Here is a 27727-nt window from a genome sequence, read left to right as displayed (position 1 = left end):
GGTTGGATTTATGTAACAGGGGGAGCTATTGGTCAAATAAAAATGTATTTTATTTAAAAAAAGAAAAGAATGGAGGGTATTATATTATGACTAGTGTTGTTTTGGTCTGGTCAGTTATTCTAATTACATCTACAATGATCCTATCTTTTGTCGTTCGCTGAAAAAAGAAAAGGTTGAATCGGTTTCTATGGTTGCCATTCTTCGCCTTTTATGGGATGTTATTTCAGCTGCTATCGCTTTATCTAACCTCGCCTTCCTTCTTTTGAAGTTAGCTTTGTTCCGTTCTTGTGCCAATTGTAAAGTGTTTTTGTTACCAAACTCCATTCGTTGAGGGTTTTTAGATTTGAACACTGCTTTATGTCCCACTTCATTCTTCATAAAACGATCATAGCGGTCTGTGAAATACCTACAAGAAAGCCATGCATGATCATCTTGGTTTGTACTGCAATTTGAACTTTCATGGTCCTGTCATGAATAGAAATACATACCTTCCAGGTCCTGTCTCATATAGAGATACATACATTTCAGGTCCTGTCATGTATAGAGATACATACCTTCTAGGTCGTGTATAGAGATACATACTTTCCAAATCTTGTCATGTATAGAGACACATACCTTCCAGGTCCTGTCATGAATAGAAATACATCCCTTCCAGGTCCTGTCATGTATAGAGATACATACCTTCCAGGTCCTGTCATGTAGTTGTTCATTGGCCAAGTTTCTGCTATTATTTTGTCTCTTAATTTGCTGCTGCTTAGAAATCCGAGTTTGTCAGTCCATTTCACTCCAAGTGCCATTGACTGCAATATATTCATTAGGTAGTACATGCCACTCAGTTAGAAGACAATTCATCAGAGTATGTGTTGTAGCATGTCTGCCAAAATGTTGTAGCACTTGTGTTATGAGTGTATGTAGCCCATGCTGTTAAATATTGTTCCTTTAATGAATGATTTTGGCCCATGTCTGTAGGATATGCTCATATCCCGTCTATAATACATGCTGTTAGAACACCTGCAACACACTCTCATAGCATCTGTGAGCGTGCATGATTATAAAAGCTAACCATTACATGAGTCAAGATTGCACATTAAGTGGCTTTGATCATTTTGCCCTCGAATCCTTTCACATTTTTTTAACTTTGTGTTAGTTTGGGCTCTGGGCCAACTACAATGTGCCTTCGCTTCTAATTTTATCTTTTTCAAAAGCATAAGCTATTCATATACCGCTTAAAATAAAATAAAAGCATAAGCTATTCATATACCGCTTAAAATTAAATAAAATAAAAGCATAAGCTATTCATATACCGCTTAAAATTAAATAAAATAAAAGCATAAGCTATTCATATACCGCTTAAAATTAAATAAAATAAAAGCATAAGCTATTCATATACTGCTTAAAATAAAATAAAAGCATAAGCTATTCATATACCGCTTAGATTCATATCCTTGGTTAAAATGTGATATCAGAAATACTCATAGCTTATACATACACACACACTTGTTTAGTTTGCTGCAAGCATGATTAATGGTTTCATATATGCTATAAAGGTCCGGCCACACGTAACGAATTATTCGTTCAATCTGACCGAATTAACGAATTTCACAGAGTTCACATATTTATTCGGCCGAATATCACAGAATCGTCTGAGCCCTGCATGCACACCGAATTCGTCAACGAAACGTTTTTAATTGGCTTACCAATTTTTTTAGCGAGCACGATTATAGTAGCTTTGATAAGTGGTATATTCCAAGACGTACGACGACACACAATAAAAGTATCGCCGCGATATGACTTGATACATACGATGCAACTGCCTATATGCGCTATTGTTTGTTCTCTCGTTGGTTCACCATGACAGGAACTTCTCATCGTGAATCCAGTATTTTCTTTTAGATGTTTTAGAAGCTATAAATTGTTTCTTTTTAAATAATAGTAATTTTCTTTTATGCAGCAAAAGCTCCGTCGCAAAAACAGTCGCTATCTCTAGCGCATATAGGCAGTTGCATTGTATGTATCAAGTCATATCGCGGTGATACTTTTATTGTGTGTCGTCGTACTTGTCTTGGACTATACCACTTGTCAACGCTACTAGAATCGTGCTCGCTAAAAAATTGGTAAGCCAATTAAAAGCGTTTCGTTGACGAATTCGGTGTGCATGCACAGCTCAGACGATTCTGTGATATTCGGCTGAATAAATCTGTGAATTCTGTGAAATTCGTTAATTTGGTCAGATTGAACGAATAATTCGTTACATGTGGCCAGACCTTAAGAGTGTGTTGCAGGTTTTCCAAAAGCATGTATTATAATTGAGATGTGACCATATGCTGCAGACATGGACCAAAGTCATCCGTTACAGGAATATGCTATAGACATTTGCTCTAGACACATGTTATGGACGTGTTTTACAAGCATGAGCTCCACACACTCATAACACACGCGCTACGAACCTATTGACTGACATACTGTGATCAATTGTCTGCTGATTTAGCGTCGTGTACTTGCCCAGCAAATCTACACCAGAATGTATGGTACTCATGTAAGATGATACAGTACACAGTTTTATATTATGTGTTTATATTTTAGTATTTAACTGAAACAATATGCTATTAGTGAAGCAATGATGTCTGTGTAACATTTAGTGCTAGTTGTACTAACTTGGCATTTATAAGCCAATATAAACCGACCTTTTGTGTTAGTCCGCTTTGCTTGACACTTGCTGTGAAAGGACCCTTCTGATTTTGTTGTTGAGTAGTTTGATCATAATTTGATTTAGAATCTGCAATATAATCACATCATTCTGTAGTTGGTGTGGCAAAAAACATAAATTCTGTGCTGCAAACGCCCGACTTTATTTATCTCAAAAACATAATATGTAACATATTTTCCTTGTGATGCAATTTATAAACAATCCAGCAGAAGGTTAAGGCCTTTTATTAATTCTCTTAATTGCCCACTTACTTTTGGCTAGGTTCAAGGATGTCGACTGACGTGCAAATCCCCAGTTTCTTATCATGATGCCATTTTCTCTGTCTCTTCTTCGAAAATCCTCCCTTTCTTCTTTATAGTGATGCTTTGGATCGTAAGTGCCTATATTACAAAATATGCAAACTGTCTGATCGCTGCCATAGCACATCCAAATACAGCATTATTAATACACGTACTCCAGTGTTAGGGGCTGATAACTCTAGGGGCTGATAACTCTGCATTTAAAACTTTTATTTTAGCAGTAAACTGATCCAGTTTGAGCAGTTTGGAGCTCGTAAACTTGCTAATATCCTACACTTGTACACAAAAGCATTTGCCCAGGGGGATAGCCAGTAAATTTTATTTCTCTTGCACTGCTCTAAAACTCTAAAGAAGATGTGGTTGGCCTGGTGATGAAATTGGGTGGGCATACCCGATAGTTGAGAGTCATTGCAAAAATTAACCTACCAGGTCCAAGATGTGGAGTTTTGGTATTTTCCATGCATCCTTTGTTGCAGGTGTTAGAAAATCTACTTTCAGAACAGGTATAAAATGGTCCTTTTGTTCCGACCTGCTTTTGCACCAGGTCTCCTATTGTTCCTTGCTCAGTGTTATGAAGTCCAGGTGGCAAACCACTTCCTAGAGTTGTGTACTTCTGTTGATGTCCTAAAGCTATAATTAATAACAGTTTTATTTTAAAGTGGTTGTTGTACAAATTCATTTAAAATTGTGAACGGTATCAATTCAAAGATGCCGTTTTAAAAGATTCATTAACAATTTAAAAAATTCCGTTTGAAAGTCTGAAACCATAGTAAATCACTTTTATACCTTATTTCCTAGCAAGTGACTATAAGATAAGCTTAGTAAAGTTGCCATTTGCTGTGGAAGAGAAAGTGCTCAATGAGCTAAACAAAATATGACCTTTGACCTCTGTTTTAACTCGTTACTATATTCAGTAAACTCTAACTGTAGTTAGTTTTATACTCTTTTGATAAACTCAGCTTCAAGTGCTACACATATTCAAGTGCTACACTTACAGCTTTCAAATATTGGCGGACCATCTCGTGGCTGACAAAGCTGCATTTCTGGTTGGTAAGTGCCCGGACCTGGGGTCACAACTACTCTCTTCACCAGACTTCTGTGTAAATGGCCTCGTATTACTTCACCTTTTGATGTAGGTTTTGTAGCAGCTAAGTTAAAATATAGCAGTGAACGATTTCAGAGGCTTCCATTCGCAGTTGCAAATAGCTGTAGTTAGCTCTGGTGAAGTCCTAGTAGACTCATACAGGGTTTTTTTGTTATGATTGTAACTATTAGGTTAGTAGATGTATTTAGAGTTGTTCTTTATGATTGTAACTATCAGGTTAGTAGATGTATTTAGAGTTGTTCTTTATGGTTGTAACTATCAGGTTAGTAGATGTGTTTAGAGTTGTTCTTTATGATTGTAACTGTCAGGTTAGTAGATGTATTTAGGTTTGTTCTTTATTATTGTAACTAGAAAACTAGTGAACACATTTAGATTTTTTCGTCATGATTGTAACTAAAAGTTAAAAATGAATCTCTTCTCAAAATGCACAAAACATTTAAATATTAGAATGTATCATTTTCTATATTATTAATGTGCTATTCTTATTGATACCATTAATATCATTTTTGTAAATAAGTCATTCAAGGTATATTCAAGTACAACACGCTAGCAAGTACATACTGTATAAAATTTTTCTCTATGTTTATATGCATTTTAACTGAGCACTGCAGTATTTAGATTTATCTGCTACTAATATCTTTATGCGATATTGTTATCAATGTTTTTATGCAGATGACTAATCTTAGAGAAGTAACTTACATGACTTGGGTTCAGTTAAGGCAGGTAAATTATAATAGCCAGGACCTCTATTATCATCAATCTTTTGCTGGGTTTGTTTCAGCTTTATCTGATCACTGCCCAATACCGCATTTTTAACGTAGCCCTTGGGCTACAAAAAACCACTTAGCCAGTCATGCAACAGTGAAACATCTAATATTTAGCAACAGAAGTAAGACAGTCATCACAGTTATACGCATGGTATACAGTAGTTACGCCTACCTTCCAGAGGCTGACAGCCTGACACTGTTTAGCTTGACAAGTGCCCTCACAAGCAGATACTTTTGATTTTTGCTTGTGAGGTGTCTTTTCTTTAAGTGGGGCTAATCTTGGATGTAGTCCGGTCGGAACAAATCTTAAACATTGAGCACACTCGTACAATAACATGGTGACCACTAGTCAAGTCTATTGTAAAATCCCTCAACATGGTTTGTATGTCATGACAGATCATCATATCCTGGAAGCTGGCCTATTTTATAATCCTTGTTATCAACAACAAGTCTAGAGAAAAAATACAGTCATCAACAACATTTTGGGTGTAAACTAAAGAATAATTTTGTTTAACAAAAACCTGATGCTGGGCGAATATCCTTGAACATTGTCAATATAGATAAAATGCAGTCTCTGACATCCTGCTAAATAAGGCTGAGACGAATGAAATAAGTGTTTTAACTTGTAGCATGAGGCTGATGCCAACACACATTGACAGTTCGAACTTGATGATAGCCTTTGTTTTAAGTTAAATGTGATACACTAGCTAGTAGTAGGAGAGATCATGTATGAAGGCCATTTTCAAAAACCATTTAGAAGGAAAAGAATAATAACTTACTGATCTTTTACAGAATCATTTGATTTTAAAAGATAATACTCGGTGAATTATTTACTAAGCAGTGTTTTACATAGAATTAATCAGTCGTATGATATTAGTAGCTAACAGCCAATCATTTGATATAACAAACTCTACTGAGCTGTTATAAAAATGTAACTCTGAGATTAGACAAAGACGAAGATGCTAGATAATCCTAATCATAGCAACGTTGAATGAATATTCTATTTTGCTCATAACCGAAAATCAGAACAACTGCAAGCTTTTGAAATTTCTTGCAAACAACTTCCTGTGGGACTTGAAAATTTTGAGTTAGGCAAGTAGTGCAACTCGCCGTGATATCTTGTGTTTCCTCCCACCGCTAAATTTGTGATGCATTCGTTGGGCATTTTGATTATGTACCTTTGATGTTTATCAGCTTTATACCAAGGTACTACTGTTTATAACACCAGCTTTATATCAAGGTAGTACTGTTTATAACACCAGCTTTATACCAATGTAGTACTGTTTATAACACTAGCTTTATACCAAGGTAGTACTGTTTATATCACCAGCTTTATACCAAGGTAGTACTGTTTATAACACCAGCTTTATACCAAGGTAGTACTGTTTATAACACTAGCTTTATACCAAGGTAGTACCATTTATATCTTGCCATAGCACTGTCACTTAATTGGTTGCTTGTATGAAATAATTTCTGCTTGCAGCAAAAGCTGTAGTTGTCACTAAAATTCCTTTCTATGATAGTCTAACAGTAAGGATGTATTTACATGCTGGGCATATTATAGGTTTACCTCACCGTTCTGACTGAACTCTGAAAGGAGCTCCAGTGAATCCAGTTTGGCCATCTTGCTGCTCACTCGTAACCTTAACTTGCTTTTTTAATTTTCGCAACCGCTGCTTTTCCTTTTCTAGTGCAAGTAAATATGCTTGTCGATCTTTTTTCACAGGACGACTCTCAACACGAATGTAAAATGGCTTCCTAGAATTCTCACTTGATTGTATCTGAATGACAACAGCTTTTGTTCACATGTTGCAATTTCACAAGCAAAATTTAATAACTTCGATTATCTGTTTTTTTGCAAAAATAAAATCATAACACTTAATTGGAAAATTCCACAAAAAGTGGTTACTCTATGGTATATATTTATAGAGCAAAATTAAATCTACACGCGCATATGCAGGAAATCACATTTTTTCACATTCTTCAAGCTTCCATTCATCACAGGAAGTCTAATAAAACAAGTGTGTGACCAGACATTGGTGTCATCCAGGTTAGCTCAAACTATACACGTATGGCACTCCCGGACATATCACAATGATCGAAGTTATGTTTACTGTTACCATGCTGTATTACAACACTTACCGTTGTTGCATCGAGGATGGATTTAGTTTTCTCCAAAGAAACTCTCACGCGCTTCAGCTGACTCAGCACTGACTACACAAGATCCAAAACATGGCTTTTATTTCTAATGTTAGACAAGATAAAAAATAAAAAGCAGATAAAAGATAAGATACAGATAAAAGCAGTAGGTCATTGGCAACAGCCAACATTCATGAAAGAGTTTACTATTTATAGCTACACTTTCCTATTTGTCATATTCTAGCAATTACAAAGCAACTGAATTTAGGAATCGTTAGATATTTTGATCGTTAGAAATCGATAACAAATTAGGAAATGCTATGTGAATATATAGCAGCAACAGCTTTCATAATCTCTTTTCCCAATCCAGCGGCCACTAAGTGACCAGAGAAATAATTGCATACCTACCTCTGAATCCGTACTCATTTTGGTGATTGTTAGACTGAGGGTGTTTTTTATATGCATGTAATAATATGTGTGGAATTTTCATTCATGCCACTAAAGCAGGGGTGGGCAACCTTTTCAAGAAAAGGGCCATTTGCAAAATGTAACTATTCTCGAGGGCCGCATCATACAACCCTGATTTGGTATTTTCTGTCTTTATTAAAATTTCATAAAGTAGCATATAATATACAACTTGAATACAATACAAGAACAAACGTGTATGTATTGGATTTATAAATGACAGCAGACAGTAGATAAAGTATGGAGATATGAAATATTTTTATAATATTCTTAGTTAGTGAGAAGCTTGGTGTTGGATATTTTTAGCAAATTCGTTAATGTTAGGTTCTATTCTTGATGTGCACAGACAGAAACTATGCAGCAGATGACTGTCAGTCAGATTGCTTCTCAGTTTGCTTTTGATGTGCTTCATTTTGGAAAACAGTTGCTCACAGGTATATGTACTTCCAAACATGCAGACAAACCTTCTGGCAAACTGCTTTAAATTACAGTAATCTGCAGTTGGTAAGGGCTTATAAAAGTCAACTAGGTGCATGTCTTTGAAATTTTGGATGAGAATGTCATCCTGTTGCAGCGCGTTCAGTTCAAGCTGGAGCTGGATAGCTGCTGAGCTTATCTCACAAGTACAAGACAATTAAAAGATGGTCATTTCACTTCTGAGACTTCTGAACTTTGTAAAACGAGAGGAAATCTCCTCTCGAAGGACTGCCACTCTCTGACCATAGCTATCCAGGATCTCGTTGTTGCCATTAAAGACAGATTCAAGGGTGGGAAAGTGATCAACTTTTTTTTACGTAGACTTTGCTCATAGAGCTGAAGATCTCTTTCAAATGTTTGGAGGTGCTTAAACAAGTCATGTACCAACTTGTCTTGTCCTTGAAGCCTCACATTGAGTTGAGATAATATTTGAGAGATATCATGAACGCAAAGTCCATTTGCCAGAGAGGATCACACAGTTCTTGAGCCTCCTTTTGTTTCAACTGCAGAAATAAAATGATCTCATCTAGTAATAGCCAGAAACGTTGCAATGTTGATGCTCTGCTAAGCCAGCAAACCTCTGTAAAATAAACAACATCCCCAGACTAGCTGTTCAGGTGTCTCAAGAACTCCTGAAACTCTCTGTAGTTTAGTCCTCGTGAGCGTATGTAGTTTATTGTTTTTACTACTGAGTTGACATGATCCATATTGATAATTTTTGCGCTCAGGTTTCCCTGGGGTCTGATGCAATGAACTGCAACAGCATCTGGCTGAAGCGCACATACTTAAGCTATAAGACCATTGTGACACCCTATCATGGATGGTGCACCATCTGTACACAGTGACACACATTTGCTGAAGTCCTCAATTCCCGTTTTCTGTAGTGACGCTTGAACACCTTCAAATATATCTACACCTTTTGTAGTACCTTTCAACGGGTTTAAGTCGAGCAGTTCCTCAATTACATTGAAATCCTTATCTACAGCTCGAATAAATACAGCCAGCTGTGCTGTGTCCCTGATATCTGTACTCTAATCAAATGCAAGTGAATAGCATTCAATATCACCCAGCTTTACCTTTAATTGATATGGTATGTCTGAGCCCATATCTTCTACTCGTCTGACTGTTGTGCGGCGTGAAAGAGATACAAATATCTGAAAAACTTTTTAGCATTTGTGAGCACTTAACTTCAGCAAGTTTCAGTAAGCACTTTTTTACTATTTCACCATCAGAAAATGGCTTTTGGTGTTTGGGGAGAATTTTCGCAATCTCAAAGCTCACTATAGTATTGTCAATGTCAACCTCACATGATTGAGTTAATACTTGCTGCTGTGCTTACAGGCTTTTTGTCAACTTTTCTGCAAGTTGTCTTTTTTCCTTTGTGTTGTATCTGCCATACTTTTCACCATGATTTGTTTCAAAATGTCTTCTAATGTTGTATTCCTTGGTTTGAGCTACTAATTTCTAGCAGATTAAATATACAGTCATGTTATGGACTGATGTAAACAAGTATTTATCCTGCCATTCAGCATTGAATTTCCTGTTTTCTTCAGCCACAGTTCTTTTTCTTTTAGTAGCCATGACTAGACAGCACTTAATTATTAATCAACAGTTAGGTAACTGTTAAAGTAAATTGACCAATAACGGGCAAAAACAAACACCAATCATCGAAAGGGAATGGCTATTTGTAAACAACTACATTATTGCAGTGTATGCTATGTGTAAGACAAACCTGTAACTTTGATCTAAATACATGTATAGAAATATCACAGAACACGAATTGAATGATAAATAGATGGCATCTTTTTAGTAAGTACATGTATGTACGTTATATAACACTACCTGCTAAAGTTTAAAGCCAACTGAAGATTTCAGTTGATGTGAGAGACACTACACTATGCTTTCAACAAAATTTCACCACTATGTAGCATTTTTTATATTTAGTGCATTGTACTAATTCAAACGCATCTATATATGCAAACATCCTGGGATGAGTTGAGGGGCCACACAATAAATGGCAAAGGGCCACATGCGGCCCGCACGTTGCCCGCCCCTGCACTAGAGGATCACTTCTTGTGTTGAGTGCAAGTCCAATGAAAGTAAGAAAAAAGCAGATAACTCCAATCTCGAACAACAATAGCATACAAATTATTGTTAGTAAAGTTCTCTCAAATGCACTCGGTGTTGGTATTGAGACAAATATGTCTTGATAATGCATTACAACACATTTATTTGATAGAATAATGTAAAAAACTATATCATAAATCTACACCCTAGAAAAATTCTCAAACCATGGTAGGTTAACACTGACGGAAGGACAAGTTGACCACAAAAAATGGACTTCAATAAACTCAATAGTAACACAACCTTATGACAGTTTGTTGTGATGCAGGGAAACAAATCTGGCAGCATTACTTTGCCTTGCCTTGGTTGACAACTTTATCTAAGGCAGCTTTCACTTTAGCTTCATCAGCCAGATAGTAATGCTTGATGGGCTTGAGATCTCCATCCAACTCATAGACCAGAGGTATTCCTATTTATAACATTATCATGCAATGACTGTTGCATTTGATTTGAAATTTTGAATATACCAACAGCTAAGCTGTGTATAACGAATTCCGTATGTACCTGTGCAAGGGTTTACAAAACATACAGTAACAGACACTGATGATGAGTCATGAAGATAATACACACTTTGGAAAACCAAGATCTCCGAAGTCAAATTTCTTTCACCTCCCAAATTAATTAACTTGAGCTAACTTTGAGCAAGTTGTTCTGTTTGTCTTGCTGTTAATATTTCTTGGAATGATATGTTACAAGGCACCTACATGCCTCCTTGAGACAAGAAGCTAGCGAATAGATTTTTGCTTGCTGTGAAGAGTAACTAGTAGAAATATCCAGCCTTCAAGTCATGTTGTGATAGGATATGATGGACAATCCATCAAAGGCTGATATTTCATAAGAAAAGCTGCTAACGACATGCAGAAAAACCTAAAATGTCAGATGGTTAAGTTGCTCAGAATTTTCCTCTGTTTGTATGCAAAGGAGGGTTTGGAGAGAGGTTGGTTTAATAGAGAAAGGATGAGGGTAGAGGGTAGGTAAAGAGAGGGATTTGGTAGAAGGAGGATGGTTTGGTAAAGAGAGGGGTTTGGAGGAGAGAAGATTGTTTGGAGGAAAGAGAACAGTAAGAACGGGGATGGTTTAAAAAATGATTTTAAAAAGGAAGGATGGTTTTTGAAGAGAGTGGACAGTTTGGAGGGAAAATAGTTCAAAGAGAAGAATCTTTTACAAACACATTTTGAGGCACCAATTAATCATTATTAAATGCTTCAAGTGGATTGGGTTTGGACACGATTGGGGTTCTTCAGATAAACATCAACTTTCACTTATCTGAATCAGTGGCTGCTACTTATGTTATAGTAATAATATATGGTTATTGTTTCTTGTGATAACACTATAAATGATGTTTGCAAAAATGGATAGATGATGATAATAGGATGCATTAATGTGGATTCCGAGTACAAGTTATTAAACGGTCGTGTCTATTTGTAGAAACATGGTACAGTGGCAATGTCGGAGCAATTGAAGGACTGCAGTAAAATTTAGCAGCTAATCATAATACCTCTGAAAATTACAAAATTAATTGAGATTTAACTCAACCCAAGCTATTATCAGAAATTAAAACAGCTGCATTTCTAATTAACACAACTACATTCCTGTAAGAAGCTATATGCTTACTTAAAAAGACAAGCAAAAAGAATAGAAACCTGTTTGCATTGAGGCTTGACAGTATTTACCAGAAAACAGTTACCTGTGGGAATGTTGACCTCAGAGATAGCATCATCCGCGACATTATCCAAGTGTTTAACCAAGGCTCGGATACTGTTTCCATGAGCAGAAATAAGAACCCTTTCACCACGCTATACAAAATGAATAAAACTGGCAGAATAAGGAAGCTTCACCACAGATGGACTGATCACAGAACTGTCTGAGCAGTCAAATTTCAGGAAGTGCGAACGGGGAATTGAAAGCACACAAACCTTGACAGCTGGTATGATGTGATCAAACCAATATGGCAGAGTCCTAACAACCGTGTCCTTAAGACACTCGGCTCTCGGGATGACCGATTTGTCAAGCATTGCATACCTCTGGTCATGACCAGGCCAGTACTCACTTGAGAGTTCTACGGGAGGAGGTGGGACGTCATATGATCGTCTCCATATCTGCAGTTAATGTAATACAAACACAGCTATATAGCTGACAATTATTTTGATCAATTAAACTGAAGCAATAGAGGTAGATGCTTTTCTTCTAGTAAAAAGGAAACAGTTGTGACTACTTGATTATACAGGAAAAAAGAACGATAAGGTAAAATGAGGAAACAGAAGTAATGATCAGCTATCATGACAATAAAGACAGATAAACGCGTATATTACTTTCACTTGGGCTTCCCCATGCTTAGCTGCTGTCTCAGATTTGTTAAGGCCAGTCAGACCCCCATACATCCTTTCATTCAGTCGCCAGTGCCTATGTACTGGAATCCAGTGCAGGTCAAGCTCATCTTGTAGTATGAAGAGAGTTTTGATAGCCCGAGTTAGCACACTCGTGTACGCAACATCAAATTTGTACCCATTCTCCTTCAGCAGCTGTAAAATGAAGTCATAAGTTTTTTAATGCTCCATATTAATGAAGACAATATAGTAAAATAATGAAAAAACGTACAATCATTTTTGGTTGTGAACAGTTGTTGTTCACAACCAAAAATTATTGCATGTTTTTTATAATATTTATTATGTTTTATAATGTTTATTATGATTTATAATATTATAATTATAATATAGTTATAATATAGTTATAATATTATAATATAATATTAATATTATATTAATATAATATTATAACTATATTATAATTATAATACTATATTATTACATTAATATAATATTAATACATGTATATTAATATTATAATTATGTTTTATAATATTTATTAAATTAGTGCTAATGATAAAACATGCATTACCACAGAGATACCGATTAATCAATGTTGCCATATTTACATGTAGGTATGTGAGTGTTAGCACAATGGAATTGTCTTCTCTATCATAATCTAGCTGAGAAACCATACTAGACTCGAAATGTTTGACAAATAATGGTTAATAGAATAATGGCGACGATGTATGTTTGCGAAAGTTATACTCATAGCATCTAAAGTGGCATGCAGATAATATTCTAACAATAAATGTTGTAATGCTCGGTAGCTCCAAATGATCTTGCTAAATACTGATATTGTGAGACTTTACCTGTCCACCTTGCCTGGCTTCCTCCTCTCCCAGCTCTGATAAATTTGCATCATACCAGCCACAAAATCGGTTGACCTTGTTCCACTCGCTCTCTCCATGCCGAATTAAAACAATTTTATAGCAAGCCATCTCCTATTCTCTGTAACAGAACACCACCCAATAAAGTCTGTGCTGACTGTAATCATACAGAGTATCAAGTAATCAGCATCCTAGCAAGGTATCTATTATTTACTCCATGCAGAATCACAGTAGGTCAAACTGCAAAAGGCTTGTAGAGGATTGTTGATCAGAGCAATATTCTCACATGTATAAAGGAGGGTCGCTTTAGAGATATCAGCAGCTGTAATAACTAACAGTACAATTATTTCAAACTATGACTAGAAGGTTGATTGGTGCAGTTGGTAGAGAGTAGATCTACCTAACCAGAAATCATGAGTTCAAATACCATTCAAAGCATAATATCATTCTTAATGTTTCAAGTGTGCTGACTGATAAAAACCACTCTTATTATAGCAAAGATGTGAATGTATCAAAAATGAAGATGTAAATACCTGAGAGTATCCAACAGACATTACAGATTAATTACTGAGCTAAGACAATTACAAAATGTTCAAAAAGATAACAAATTGAGTTAACAAGTTAACAAGTTGAACTTCTGTTTAATTTTCATTATGATAGAAATAAGTTGGAGATGATTAGTTAAAGTTACATTGACAGCTACAATAAGGAGTTTCATAAAGTTAAAGATGTGGTTGTGTCAAATTTGAGTTGATCCTAAAAGAAAGAATTTTTTTTTCTCTATCAGTTGATATGTTGTTTGTTGTGTTAGGCGATCTTATTGCCAATATATTTGAAGATTAAAATCGAAAAAAATTTGATCGAGGTAAAAACGCTCAGGCCAAAAAAACATGCCCAGACTTGCCCAAAATGATGTCACACGTGATATATCTGTCAATATATCTCGTATTTACATCGGCTATTTGCGATAAAAATCTAGTCCTACGCGGCTCTATTGGCATATATTTTATTTTGTATTTGCTCATGTTGGCTAGAATAAAATTTTAAATCCAGCTACAGATACATTATTATCAATGTCTCAAACGCCTCAATAAGGAAAATTAAAAACTTGTCATATTAGCTTCTTCTAAATGCTGTGTAAACATCTTAGTACCGACTATTTAAAATCGCACAATTGAAATAAAGATTTCAATCATAGTTACACTAATTGTAACCTATAGTGTACGTTCTTTGCTAAAAGAATTATTGAAAACTCTCAGTAGAAGTCTCTAATGAAATAACTAAAATACATTGAGAGGTCAGCCTTGATTCTCATGCCTTATTGTCCTAATCGCCAGTCAGCTGATAATAAATATGACTACAGTCAAATCCCTACTTAAGATCACCTTGACATGTGTATTATCTAACAGACTGTCGAAACTAGCACATATACTCTATCTATTCCTGAAGTAATTGCCAACCTACAGCGATTAACGTTACTCTAAACTTATATCACTGAGCTGAATTTTCATTCGCATTTTGCTAAGATAACCTAACATAAAAAGCTATTTTATTGATTTTTATTCTATTAATTTAGTTCTTTACATGGTTTCATATGATGATGACTGGGTAACAAATAAAGAAGCACGTTGTAGAAGTTCTACAAGTAACATGTTGACGTGCTTACCAATAATATAACAACTTACTGAGCAACTCATGATTAATAATTTAATACTGAGTTTATGAAGATACTCCTCAGCACTATTCAGTAAGTTTAGCAGTACCTCTATACTAGAGCATAAATATAAGATCAATGGGTCAAAATATTCTACAAACTTTGCATAATGTTTGAGAGAATTCTCAAATAATGTTTAGAGGTGGTCTCACACCTATGCCTCAGTAAGTATGCTAATAGTTGGTTTACCAGATTATTGCAAGTTAAAATAGTAGGCCTAAGAGGTCATATAATTTGAATACTATCTGCCAATGTAAACTGGCATGTTTTTTGTGAGTACAGTAGTCTTAATCTTATGTTAACAAAAATACATCAAGATCTTCCTATACTCCACTATTCTGACCAACCCATACATAGTCTATCAGGCTCATGACACTGGAGCAAAAGGGTGGTGCAACATAGATAACACAGCATGAGGATTCAGAACAAACACGATTTAAGTTATAAAAATATCTACCCACTACCTAAAATTTAAAAATAACAGCTCCTAAAAATGAAACAAAATTGAAGCGTTTTCAGGTGGTTGGTTTATTTATGAACAAAAAACAATAAGCCGGTTCGGCGTGATTACACACGCATTATGCGTTGAATACTACCCAACAAGCCCGGCTGAAACACAAACATTATAATTTGTTTTATATAACGTCTACTTATGACAAAAATGTAATTCCATTGTCATAAGTTATCCGTTTTATAAAGTAAATATTTTAGTCACGTCTACACAAAATTTAACATTGTGAACTCAATCAAGTAGAAACCATGAAGCTTACAGTTTTATATGCTTTTCGTGTATAAATAAAGAAGTCAATCAAATTTACATAAAACAAGCTATACAAATAATAGGCCTATTGGTTACAGCAAAAGTTTTCATTATAATATTATTTCAATTTGTTGCAGATCCATGTATATACATTGTATGTCTAGCACGAGCCTCTGCGCACGTCTGCGAATTTGACGGCAGCTCGAGGCGTGCCGGCTTTTGGAGATCGTTGTAAGATTGTGGTATGAAACCTTCATCAATTGGCTCGCGACATAAAATACTTCAAGCCATTGGTCAATCAGTTAACAGCGATCCCTTATACTCATCTTTCGTATGTGACAACACGCTTTAGTTTTCGTCTAAACTTTTACATTAGGTCTAGGTTTAAATAGAGCCTTTAGGCCCCGGGGCCGAGTAAAAGAAGGCCATCAATCAGATGCTGCTCTATGAAAAAGCGCTTGCACATGGACATGCAAATAAATAGTTAGTGCCCTTTAATCATAGCCACGCAGGTTACGTGAAGTTCGGGGTGCAAAGCTTTGGTGATGAAATGTTTAGTTTGTGGAAAATTCCAGGGGTGCCGGGCATGTTGCCTGTCTGGTTTCATAGTTATCTTTTTATATGATTACAGGTAAACGTGAAAACAGTAGTTTCTGCAGGTATTATATGATTATCAGAAGTTTTTAATGAATGAATGCTGTATATCAAACAACTAGAAAAGTTACAAAATAAGGCTGTGAAATTCATCTTTGATTTACGAGGGCAAGTTAGCTACACTGCTATAAAGGAGAGTAGTAATATACAATTGCTAAAAGATAGACGAAAGGAATTAAGAGTGAATTTGTTTTGCAAAGCTACAGCCAGTGGGGTGATTAAAGATACATATAAGCAAGAGCCCGAACAAATCTATAATACTCGTCAAGAGGGAGGGTTGTATGTACCATCAATAAAAACCAAAGCTTATTTTAATTCTTTCTGGCCTAGAACCACTCGAGAAATCAGAGATGGAATTTGATAATTTCGGCACACCCTTTTTGGCAACTTTTGGCCCGGGGACATTGTAATCAATGTTGTATTTATATCATTGTAAATATTTTGTATATGGCATTTGATTCATTAATTCATTTTCTTTTTTTTTGTTTTTTGATTCACATAGCAGTATTAGAAATAGATATTATATGATGTAAATATGAAATATCGAAGGAATATTGTTGCAATACTCTTTAGATACAAATACAAGCCGAAAGCAAAATTAAAAACACTGAAAAAAGGGAAGAAGGGAAGAAGGGGAAGAGAGAGGAAAGAAAGGAGGAAGGGAAGGGAAAATTTTTGCTGGTATACTGTTTAAAATAAAGAGTTCCCACGTATTTTGCCTCCTGCGAGAGGCTTTCAGTGGGAAAAACCCGATCCGATATCATTGATGCGACAAAAAGTATAAAAATGTAACTTGTTTGTGTGCATTTAAAATTATCTTTGTGCAAAAAACGTTTATCTGGAGGTAGGGAAGGACGTTCCCAGCTTTACTTTAGAGCTAAATAGTGCTCCTATTCCACAAGCCAAGTGTAAGATACTTGAGATTTTTTATAGAAAATAGTTTCAAATGGCATGAACACATATCAAAAGTTGTCAATAATGGTAACAATACCCTGGGCTTGATAAGAAAAAAAAGTCTTTTTAACACTTTCTGTTAGACCAAACTGATTGCTCATAAAACAGTTGGAAGGCCAATTTTTGAATACACCTGTCAGGTCTGGTTGCCATATAATAGGTGCTTAATAAATATGCTAGAAACTATCCAGATGCGTGCCATTAGACGGGTAATCAGAAAGTGTCACCAGCTGTATGAAAGAGCATGCTATAGATATGCTTGAGGCTCGTTGACAGGAGTTAGATAAAACTTTATCAAAAAAGTTGAATCTGGTCAATACGACATTGACATAAATTATTATATCTCTTTTGATAAACCAGATTCTATCCAAAAAGGTACTGTTGCTCCTCATTTTCGGTAGGACCGATTCAAGTTCTCATTTTATAATAGAATTAGTGTTTTATTAGATAGACTGGCACAAGCGTCATCATAGTAAATTGTGAATAATTCCTTGTTTCATTTTAGTGAGAAAAAAGTCAAAAAAAGAAAAGGAAAACTAAGTGTTTTATTTCTTTAATTTTATTTATTTATTATTATTTTAGTAAATACCTATGTAAGGCCCACAGGCATAATGGATCATCATGTATGTATATAGATATATATCTATACGTATATATGTTTCTGAGTGTTGGTGTGCAGGTGCGTCCAGCTATAGATCTATAGCGCATGCTGATTATTTTGCCAATGTGGCCACACGTTACGATGCCTCAGTCAAGAAATATTTTTCGTAAGGTTCAAATACTATATCTGGGATCAAGGCCGATTCTTCTCTCACTGTCAATTACCGTACAGGATGAATTTATTCGCGGAGTTATATTTCGCGAAAATTGTCTTTCCATGCATATTCGCGGATGAATTTATTCGCGGCTGAAAACTGCCACTCTCTAGGAAAAGTTAACTCTATTACGTCTAGCAATAGAGTTAACATTACGCATGCGCGGCTGCGCGCATTGCGCGTTCCGTTTTCTATTTAGCTTACAACTACGGGTGGATCGTACTAAGCTATTAATTCTTTGTTGCGTTCAGAAGTTTTCACGAATATTCACAGATTTGGAGGCCTTTGATGAACCAACAATTTGTGGTAAGTAATGAGTTTTTCACATTTACTAAATTAGTTGAATCTTACTTTGGTTCTTCGGTAAAACGCAATATTCATGTTTTCCATCCCTACCAATTCATTATTTGTTTTAGTGTGAGAGAGAGATTTTTCATCATACACGGAAGAACAATGATTGCAAGGGTGGTGTATGTCATTTTTAGAAGATCACGAATCATTCAGGGAAGTCTGGAAATTCAGATAGAAGTGACTGCAGCTACTTACGAGGAGAATATAGCTGATTTAAAAAAAAGAGCAAAAACGCCTTTACGAGCACAAATCTTTGGCCAGCCGGCAGAACTTTGCAATAGTAAGCTACGAGGAGAGTTCTGATGATAACTTCCTTACCAGCCATGTAGTAGCAAGAAAATCGCCTTTAACATCTACCCAAGACAGTAACAGCGATGTAGAGCTGCTATTACCAAAATAACTAGTCAGAGAGCGCCATTACACGCTAGTATTCACTTATCAAGAGTATCAGTTTAATTTTTTTGCTCTAGACAACCGCAATATAGACTAAACTGTTTATATTTACTCCATTCATCGTTTGTAAAATTTTATTTGTACACTCAAGTTTGTAATAAATTATAATATATCTATACATGAAATAAAATATATAATTTAATCATGTTTGCTGCAGCGATATCAAGGAGTTGTTGTCAATGAAGGGGTCTAGGTTGACTGGTTGCTTCTCTGCCAATATTCCTGTCTTGATGAATATCACTACTTGTCTCTAGTTTTCGTAATCGGAGTAGGTTGTTTTATTCTCAATCTGCAGTAAACACAAAAAAGAAAAAAATCTTAACAAGTGTCAAAGAAGTACAAAAACAATAGCTGAAGTATTTAATGAAAGCGATCAGTTTTAAACAAAAGAATTAACTAATGCAGTTAATAATGGAAAAACGTATCTGCACATCAAATACATACCATAATGTCCAGATCAGAATCATGATCGTCCTCAACTTCGGTATTCGAGATTGATGGAGTTGATTTCAATGTATAACGACTAGGAGAGCTTTTTTGCGATGATGAAGCCATGCCGAACTACTTGTAAAAACCTTGAATAATTTTGTAAAGTTTGCTGCAATGGCAATAAAACTCGGAACCCCGGCAATGATTTTAAAGAAGTTTTGGAACTCGGCTACGTTTAGTACTTCTGCCTAGTGGCTATTTTCGCTATGACGCCATTCTGCCTATCTTGTGACAACCTTGAATAATTTTGTAAATAAATGTGATGCATTGGCAATGGTGTTAGCTCAAAGCCTAGGCAATGATTTTAAAAATGTTTTGGAACTCACCTACGTTTAGTAGTTATATTAAAAACTAGCCTAGCGACTAGTTTTCAATTTGATGCAGTAGTTATTCTCCCTTGTGATAAAAAATAGCACTAATTATTCACGGAAATTAATAATTCGCGGAGTTGACTGCTCGCGAAATCGCGAATTTTTATATCCATCGGATATTTTCATCCTGTACGGTATATTGTCTCCGTGGAAAGAGCCTCGACATTACCTCTCTGTTCGGTCAGTAAAGTTAATAGAATTCATCCTATGAATTCTATTAATTTTTTGAAACACAATGCTTCTTCGTGTTCTCTTGAACTTCTATTTTCGGTTTTTCGTAAGGTTTGATTGCTAAAAATCGTAGTCAAGGCCAATTCTTTTCACAAGAACAATTGTATTATCTCCACAGGAAGAGTGTCGACATTCTCTTTCCGTTCGGTCAGACAAAGAGAGTACGATATCTCATTTTTACATTTGTACCAGTATCGAGAGGTACCAGTATCGTCATTTTCAAAGTTTTGATGAATAGCTTCTGGTGGAACAGTAACCTTTTTTATACACACACAAACTTCTATGCAAGAATTGTTATTATTAGTTCTAAATATTGAGAGTTTTTATTTTGTTTTCTCAGTTCGTATTAATTGTATCATTACCGAATCATTTTTTACTGTAATCGTAGCAGAACCGACTTAATTTAGCTATTACTTGCTAATTATTTCACATTTACGTCTAAACCTTTTTATAGTCGTCTTATTTTTTTCAAGTATTTTACCTGCACAAAACATTTTCCTCATGATATGTAGTTTGAAAGTCACAATGGCAAATGTTGTTATAAGCTAAATACAAATAAATTTTCTGTCCAAAGACTTTTTTATTTTTTTATTACCCGGGCAATGCCGGGTTGTACAGCTAGTATATATATATATATATACTAGCTGTGCTTCCCGGCCTTGCTCGGGTATTGAAAATCAGCTTATAAACAATGAGAAGTAATGAGAGTTGCCTGCCATTTGCTATTAGCCTTGCACATTACCAATGGAAAATTTTAGTAAGCTTACTAATGAGAGTTATTCGTCTCACGTTACGCAATCACCCTGCGTAGTACGCAAAGCCGTTGGGTATTTGCTCCCATATAGCGAAATATATCAGCTGACAAAGATATCAATCTCTGTGGCCTAATTAGTACAACTTTGGACTGGTGAATGGGAGGGTCCGAGATCAAATCTACTTCGGTACGGAGTCTTTATTCCAAGATTTTAATATTTATAGCAGGAATGCAGACAGATAGTTCCAGAGAAGGACTTTTAGAGAGATATATATATATTCCTCAAAGTCTACATAAGTCTAAATTCTATATAAACATTTCTCATATATATATGAGAAATACACCAAATTTTTAGAAATATGCCAAAACGGTACTGTCTGAACTCACGGTTCAGACAGTACCGTTTTGGCTATTGAAACCACATCAGCTCAGAGCAGGCAAGGGAGACAAATCCCATTGCCAATAACAGTTGATTTCCTTCCATGAAGCAATTAAGTTGCCTCACAGACTTTTAGAAAGTCAATGTGCTGACACCTGAGTGCTCAAATCACAAAAGTGATGACCAATGCACGAAGGCTAATAGTGCCGCGCCTCTCACAGAGAGCTCAACCAAACCGAAGTAGGGGAGCGTATACTCGTGCTATATATATCTTTGCATTAGATTGAATAACTAATTCTAGAAGTAAGCGAATTAAATATGAATATATATTAGCGTATTTTTATTAGCAAACGAATTATATAGTTTATGAGTCATATTGTAATAGGCATAGCATGCTTTACCCTTGTTTGTTACAATCTGTTGGTGATTTTGCAATAGTTCGTCAGTCTCAAATGAGCGTGTATTAGAAGGACACGGAAATAAGACTTCATAAAGCATATGAAATCATTGCAAATGTACTACGGCTATATGGCTTCAGAAATGAAACTACCATTCGTCTAGCCCAGTGGTTCCCAACTACCTTGGAGTCATGGACCCCCTGAGCTCCTTATCTAAAAGTCACGGACCCCTTTATAAACATCATAATATATGGTGTTTATAACAATGCATTGTAAATTGAAATGTTTTATTTTCCGTTGATCTTAATATATCACTGAAATTGAAGAGGGAGAGAGAGAATTACGTGTTTGCTGGTTACAGGTTCTGTTTTGTACTACTAACCGGAAATCAGGTACTATCCAGCGATTGATGCACATGCGTAATAAAAATCTGGACCCAAAAACCTAACAAGACAACGCCATCACCCCGGGGGAATTGCATTAGTCTCGAAACCCAGGCTACCACATCCCCAACAGAGCTCGATCAGTAAACCCCGCCCATATGATAGCCGTCGCCTATCCTTTTAGGGTTTTATATCATTGATCTAACTACTATAAGACAGAAATAGCTGTAAATAATTAGTTAGAAAAACCAATACTGGAACCAGCCTGTGGACCCCCTCAAAACTTCCTGTGGACCCCTAGGGGTCCATGGTGGTCCATGGACCCCTAGGGGTCCATGGACCACCAGTTGGGAACCACTGGTCTAGCCGAACTTATTATCGTAGCTGAACACAAAAAGGCCTCTACGCAGAGAATTGCATGCCCATTTCTGTAATTCTGTATCTCACTAAAGTGTCTCTTTCAAATAGGTTTGTAAAATCTACTAAAGCAAAGCATTACAGTTCAATAACCATCTGGTAGATTTATTGCAAGTAAACTTTTGTTGCCAAGAAGTTGAGTTAGTGTCATCATATCCTGTATATACTTACTTTGGCTGTGCTTGGCATAGAGTTGAAATGCTATGTTATTCAATGTCATGCATAAAGCTAATACAATGTGCTGCAGTCAGGTTTAATTGGTCAATTAGAACAAGATCAAATTTGTCTGTTAGTATTGCTGATTAAAACTAGCCTTACTGTATTACTTACATAGTTAATTCTACCCATAGTTCTATTCACAGTTGCTTACTTCTACTCACAGTCACTTACTTTGACCCACAGTCACTTACTTTGACCCACAGTTACCTACTAAGTTACTCCTACTACAGTTACTTCTACCCACAGTTACTACTTCTGCCCACGCAGTTAATTACTTCCACCACACAGAATACTTACTCTGTTGCAGTCTTTATGGCACTCATATCAGCCGATCAGAATTTGTTCATTAATTGTTTTATTTCATGTACATATACATCATTTTATTTAGACTTCAATAACACAGCACCGAAATATAAATCACTTTGCGTATCAATTTAATTTTGCAAAGCAAGCACATTTTCATTTCTTAATATTATTACGCATTCAAAAACAATTCCCCTCTCTCAATAAGTATGTTTAAATAGGCATGTCTTGTAGCATTGCTGCAAGACATTTGATAGTGTGTCTGATATGATTGGGTATTATACAAGACATTTGATAGTTTGTAGCTATGTTTGTAGCTTGATAGTTTGATAAAATGATTAAAGCTTGAAAATTTTTAGTTGTTAGACTTGAGCTCTTCATCTCAATTTTTTCCAAGTTGGTGGTTTTTGAAACCCGGACAACTTAATATAATATACATGTATAATCATCCGTATACTATTTGTCATGTCTTGATTTTGTTGTTGCTGTTAATTCATAGAATTGTCTAAAGTGAAGATAGAGATGTGGCCATTGATAAGAAGGATCACAGCTCTATTGTGATATCCTCAGTAAAAGATAGACAGAATGCGCTGTAGTACTTCAACTACCAGATAATCTTTCAACCATGGGATCTCCACCTCCCAAGCTGAATGTTTTGGAACTGTTCTGTGGCATTGGGGGTATGCACTGGGCACTCACAGGTTTGTTGTTTCCGATTTTATGAATGAAATTGATTTTGACAACACTTCCGGTGCTAGTGTTTAAACAGGCGGATATGTGCTTTCATTCGCTATCGACATATGCCAACTAGTCACCAGGTTATCTTAAATCCATGTCGTTTTATGTCTATGAAGGTTAAACATACCTTTGTTTCCTGTTTCAGAGTCAGGAGTTGAATTTGAAGTGAAAGCTGCTGTAGATATTAACACAGTCACCAACTCTATTTATCGTACCAATTTTCCCAAACTTAACTTACTACAGCGTGAAATTAAGGTAAGCATTTCCCATTCCATACTACAAAAGTGTTTACTATCACATATTACATTAGGATTAGTGGAAATGAATTTCGCTATGCGTACTTTGCTGACAGTCTTTAACAACAGAAGAGTTTGTGAAGTTACAAGCTGACGTAATACTGATGAGTCCCCCGTGTCAGCCGTTCACTAGAGTTGGACTCAAGAAAGATATAGAAGATGATAGGACTAATGCCTTCATAGCAACTTTACGACTCATTGAGACCTGTCACAGGTATGGTTTAGTTTGCAGTTAGTCGTGTGTTAATAGGCTTCATTGGTGAAACTTGGCCACATCGTAGCATTAGTGTAAGTTATGTACTTTAGCCGGTAGTAGGAGGGTAAGTTATGTACTTTAGTCGGTATCTATAGTAGTCAGTAGTAAGTAGGTGTACTAGCTACGTATAGTAGTCAGTTGTAGGAGTACTAACTATGTATAGTAGTCATTAGTAAGAGTACTAGCTATGTTTAGTAGTCATTAGTAGGTGTACTAGAGTAGTCAGTAGTAGGTGTACTAGTTGTCTAGTAGTCAGTAGTAGGAGTACTAGCTATGTATAGTAGTCGTTAGTAGTCTAGCTATGTGTAGTAGTATTATAGCAATTATTATCTTGTTGTGTTTCCAGACAGGCTCATGTCATTTCTTACATCCTTGTGGAGAATGTTAAAGGATTTGAGGAGTCAAGCACCAGAGATGTTCTTATAGAGACATTAAACAAGTGTGATTATGTATACCAGGAGTTTTTACTCACCCCTCTCCAGTTTAGTATTCCCAACTCAAGACTTCGCTATTACTGTATTGCCAAGCATAAATCGGAAGGGAACAACTTTATATTTGCCCACCAACCTGAGGTATTTTGCATTCTTGTTTAGCATGTTGAAATTATCACGCTCATTTACTGTACTATGTTCTAACTTTGTCACAGGCTTTTAATATTTAATTTGTTGGAGGTACAAATATGCATAAAGAGGGTGAAGTGCATGGAGACCCTAAGGTTTTTAGGTATACAGCTATTTAGCTCCAGTTTGTAAAGTCAATGTGATATGTCATGTGAAAACCCAAATCCGAAATACTTTTAAACTATGATTTATAATGGTGACTCACTCATATTAATATGATGGCAGATAACTGAATTAGAGCAAAGTGTCATCATAAACTATAAGTAACCGCGGACCAACCTATTAGTATGAGAAGGAAGTCTCGGGTTAAACTGTGTGTCCTTGTTTGTATATTGAGTGTTTGCTTCATCCAGGTTATGTTGGGAATTCCCTCAGCAGCCCAACCCACCCTGCTCAGTAAACACAGCTATATAGACATTGAAAATCTCACAAGCAATCTTACTGGTCAAGAGATGACTGCAGCCTTAGATAGTGATGAAAGGATAGCACCATTGGCTCAATACCTGCTTCCTAACAGCACAGACTATATACTCAGTTCTGAGGCTATGGAGTACTATCAGGGACTCGATATCAGAAAGCCTAGCTCTAGAAACTCTTGCTGTTTTACTAAGCGGTTGGTTTGCTTTTACTCAAACATTTACTTACTTCTACCTACAGTTACTTCTACGTACCTACAGTTACTTCTACCACACAGTAACTCTTACCTGAACATTTATTTACTTTTACTTACACATCTACATACCAATGGGCCTTGAGCCTTTTCTTTCTGTGTCGAGTTTTGTTTTAAAAATGTGTTCTTCTGTCTTTATAATATGTGTTGTGTAATTTAAATTAGGTGTAGATAGGCAATCACAAATTTGGTTTCTTTTTTAATTACTTGATCAAAACGATACCTAGGTGAATTATTTTTAATGTTATAGTGATTTGTCAATCACTATATTGCTTGATAGCTTTTTATAGTTACCCTCTCTTTAATACAGGGATTTTTACAAGCTGTTGAATGGCCAGTCACATTGGCAGTCTAACGCCATTATATCAGTGTTCTGAAGGACTGAAATCCCGGTTTAATTTTCATATCATTTAATTTACACACAGAAAATTATTTAAGAGGGTCAGCCTCTTGGTAGTATGATGTAACGTTGTATTGCGTGTTGATTGCATTGATTGATTGATTGTATTGCCATTTGATTTAGTCATATATTTAAATGCTAATGCTGCGATCTTTTTTAGATACGGAAGATTTCATGTTGGTTCAGGAAGTTGCTTATCAACTGGCAGTCATCTAGAGGATGGAAGAGAAGAAGTACGTTTCTTCACTCCTGATGAGATATCCAACCTCATGTGTTTTCCTCAGCTTAGTAAGGCATTTCTCTGTCTCATTTTTGCTGATTTCATGGTATAAGACTCTTGCATCGAGCATTTGGGTAATTCCTTATCATTTCGTTTCAGAGTTTCCAGAAAATATTAGCCGCAGGCAAAGGTACAGCGCACTGGGAAACAGTCTCAATGTTTATGTAGTTGCCAACCTGATCAGGCTGATGGTCTCTAAGTAATTATTTTCAATGTTTTTTTCTATTTTTACCATGTTTATAATTTGACAGCTGATGATATTAACAATCCTCCAAATACATGATAAATAAAGGAAAATTTTCAAATACATAGTAGGTTATGTAATGTCACCAATGACCAATGTTACTAAGCATTGTGGGTGAGGTTTAACTTCTTCGCAATCCAGGTATAGGGTTGAATCGCTTGCCACATGGAGGATAAATTTGCAAACTGACAATTGTCTCTCTATAGTCGCTAATCTACTCCAATCCACCAATTCCATGTATGTTTGAAAATATTCCGAAAAATCCCAAATCCTTTGCTTCTTGCTGGCAGCTAACTAATTTTGACTTTTGGTTACCTCAGTACTTGTTTCACATACATGACATATGTGGGAGGGTGTAGTAAGTGAACACATTGATTAAAAACAGTTATAGAAGACATCATACACTATAGCAATGCAATGATTGTTTGGCTGTCATACAAGCTTAACAAAATCTATAAGGGTTACAAAATTTTCTTTCAAACTTGTTTTGAGGATGGGTCATAATTTCTGTAGCTGGGCTAACAGCAAAATTGGAAGTAGAATGGTTGCAGAAGCGCAGACCGTCTAGAAAGTGCAACAACCATTTTAATGACTAGCATTAAGCCTGGTGCTACCCACGATTTCTGGCATTTTTAATCAGCGTTAAAAATGTAGACTCTCCACGCAAATTTCTACACCGCTGTCACAACAATCCATAAACACTTTCATTGAGGACAATTGCACCTAATGCCTGCGAAGGTGCTTTTTGGAGTTTCCAATCAGGTGGGTGTTAAGAAGCTGGTTTTGCAACTTCAATAAAGTAGGCTAAGTCGATAAGAAGGCCCTAGTCATCTCATTGCTCTTACACCTCGTCTCTACTCAACATCGTAGAAATAATGGTTATTTAAACATTCTGCTACTTGAGTGCAATGCATACTCTATTACGAAGCATCTATTCCAGAATTATCACCACACTACTCATCTGTACTCCCTGCCAGTATCGTTGCTCTACCGCTTACAAAAGGTTATATAGTATGGGCAGCAATGTATGTACCAGATGGTTAAGATTTGTGGGCCAACATCGAAGATGGTTCTAACATTGCGGATGCTCATACTGTAAGCCTTGTATCTTCCCAAGCATCATTTCCTATATTGCAAACTGACATGACCATATGGGAATAACAATATAAGTTTGCAATTCTAGAGTTATGAAATAATAAATATTGTCTTTTTGGGTCAAACAAGCTGTCTTTCACTAGTTCAACAAAATGGCTAGTAAACAAGAGACAAAAACTTGTACTATTTGATCTTCACTACAGT

The 27727-nt window shown here is 35.9% G+C and overlaps 2 protein-coding genes across 3 annotated transcripts; one reads left to right on the top strand and one right to left on the bottom strand.

Annotated features, from left to right (window-relative positions):
• Positions 1 to 10172: 10172 nt before the first annotated feature.
• On the bottom strand, positions 10173 to 15784 carry LOC137385799 (2,3-bisphosphoglycerate-dependent phosphoglycerate mutase-like). Its single transcript, XM_068072363.1, has 6 exons — positions 15764 to 15784; positions 13262 to 13400; positions 12396 to 12605; positions 12000 to 12182; positions 11771 to 11879; positions 10173 to 10492 (listed from the first exon to the last, which is right to left on the bottom strand). Exons 2-6 carry the CDS (start codon positions 13388 to 13390, stop codon positions 10371 to 10373), a joined length of 753 nt encoding a protein of 250 aa, XP_067928464.1. The 5' UTR covers positions 13391 to 13400; positions 15764 to 15784; the 3' UTR covers positions 10173 to 10370.
• Positions 15785 to 16099: 315 nt separating this feature from the next.
• Positions 16100 to 26458, top strand: LOC137385798 (tRNA (cytosine(38)-C(5))-methyltransferase-like). Of its 2 annotated transcripts, none has more exons than XM_068072361.1 (8): positions 16100 to 16236; positions 23424 to 23625; positions 23808 to 23917; positions 24015 to 24172; positions 24561 to 24786; positions 25188 to 25447; positions 26065 to 26192; positions 26284 to 26458. In XM_068072361.1, exons 2-8 carry the CDS (start codon positions 23550 to 23552, stop codon positions 26385 to 26387), a joined length of 1062 nt encoding a protein of 353 aa, XP_067928462.1. In that variant the 5' UTR covers positions 16100 to 16236; positions 23424 to 23549; the 3' UTR covers positions 26388 to 26458. The 2 variants fall into 2 exon arrangements, with proteins under 2 accessions (XP_067928462.1, XP_067928463.1); XM_068072362.1 differs by lacking the exon at positions 16100 to 16236 and adding an exon at positions 16271 to 16384.
• Positions 26459 to 27727: the final 1269 nt, after the last annotated feature.

Source organism: Watersipora subatra, chromosome 1, assembly GCF_963576615.1.
Source record: "Watersipora subatra chromosome 1, tzWatSuba1.1, whole genome shotgun sequence".
NCBI classification, from domain to species: domain Eukaryota; kingdom Metazoa; phylum Bryozoa; class Gymnolaemata; order Cheilostomatida; family Watersiporidae; genus Watersipora; species Watersipora subatra.
The sequence above is the reverse complement of the archived record's forward strand: the minus strand, read 5'-3'. Positions and strand labels throughout refer to the sequence as shown.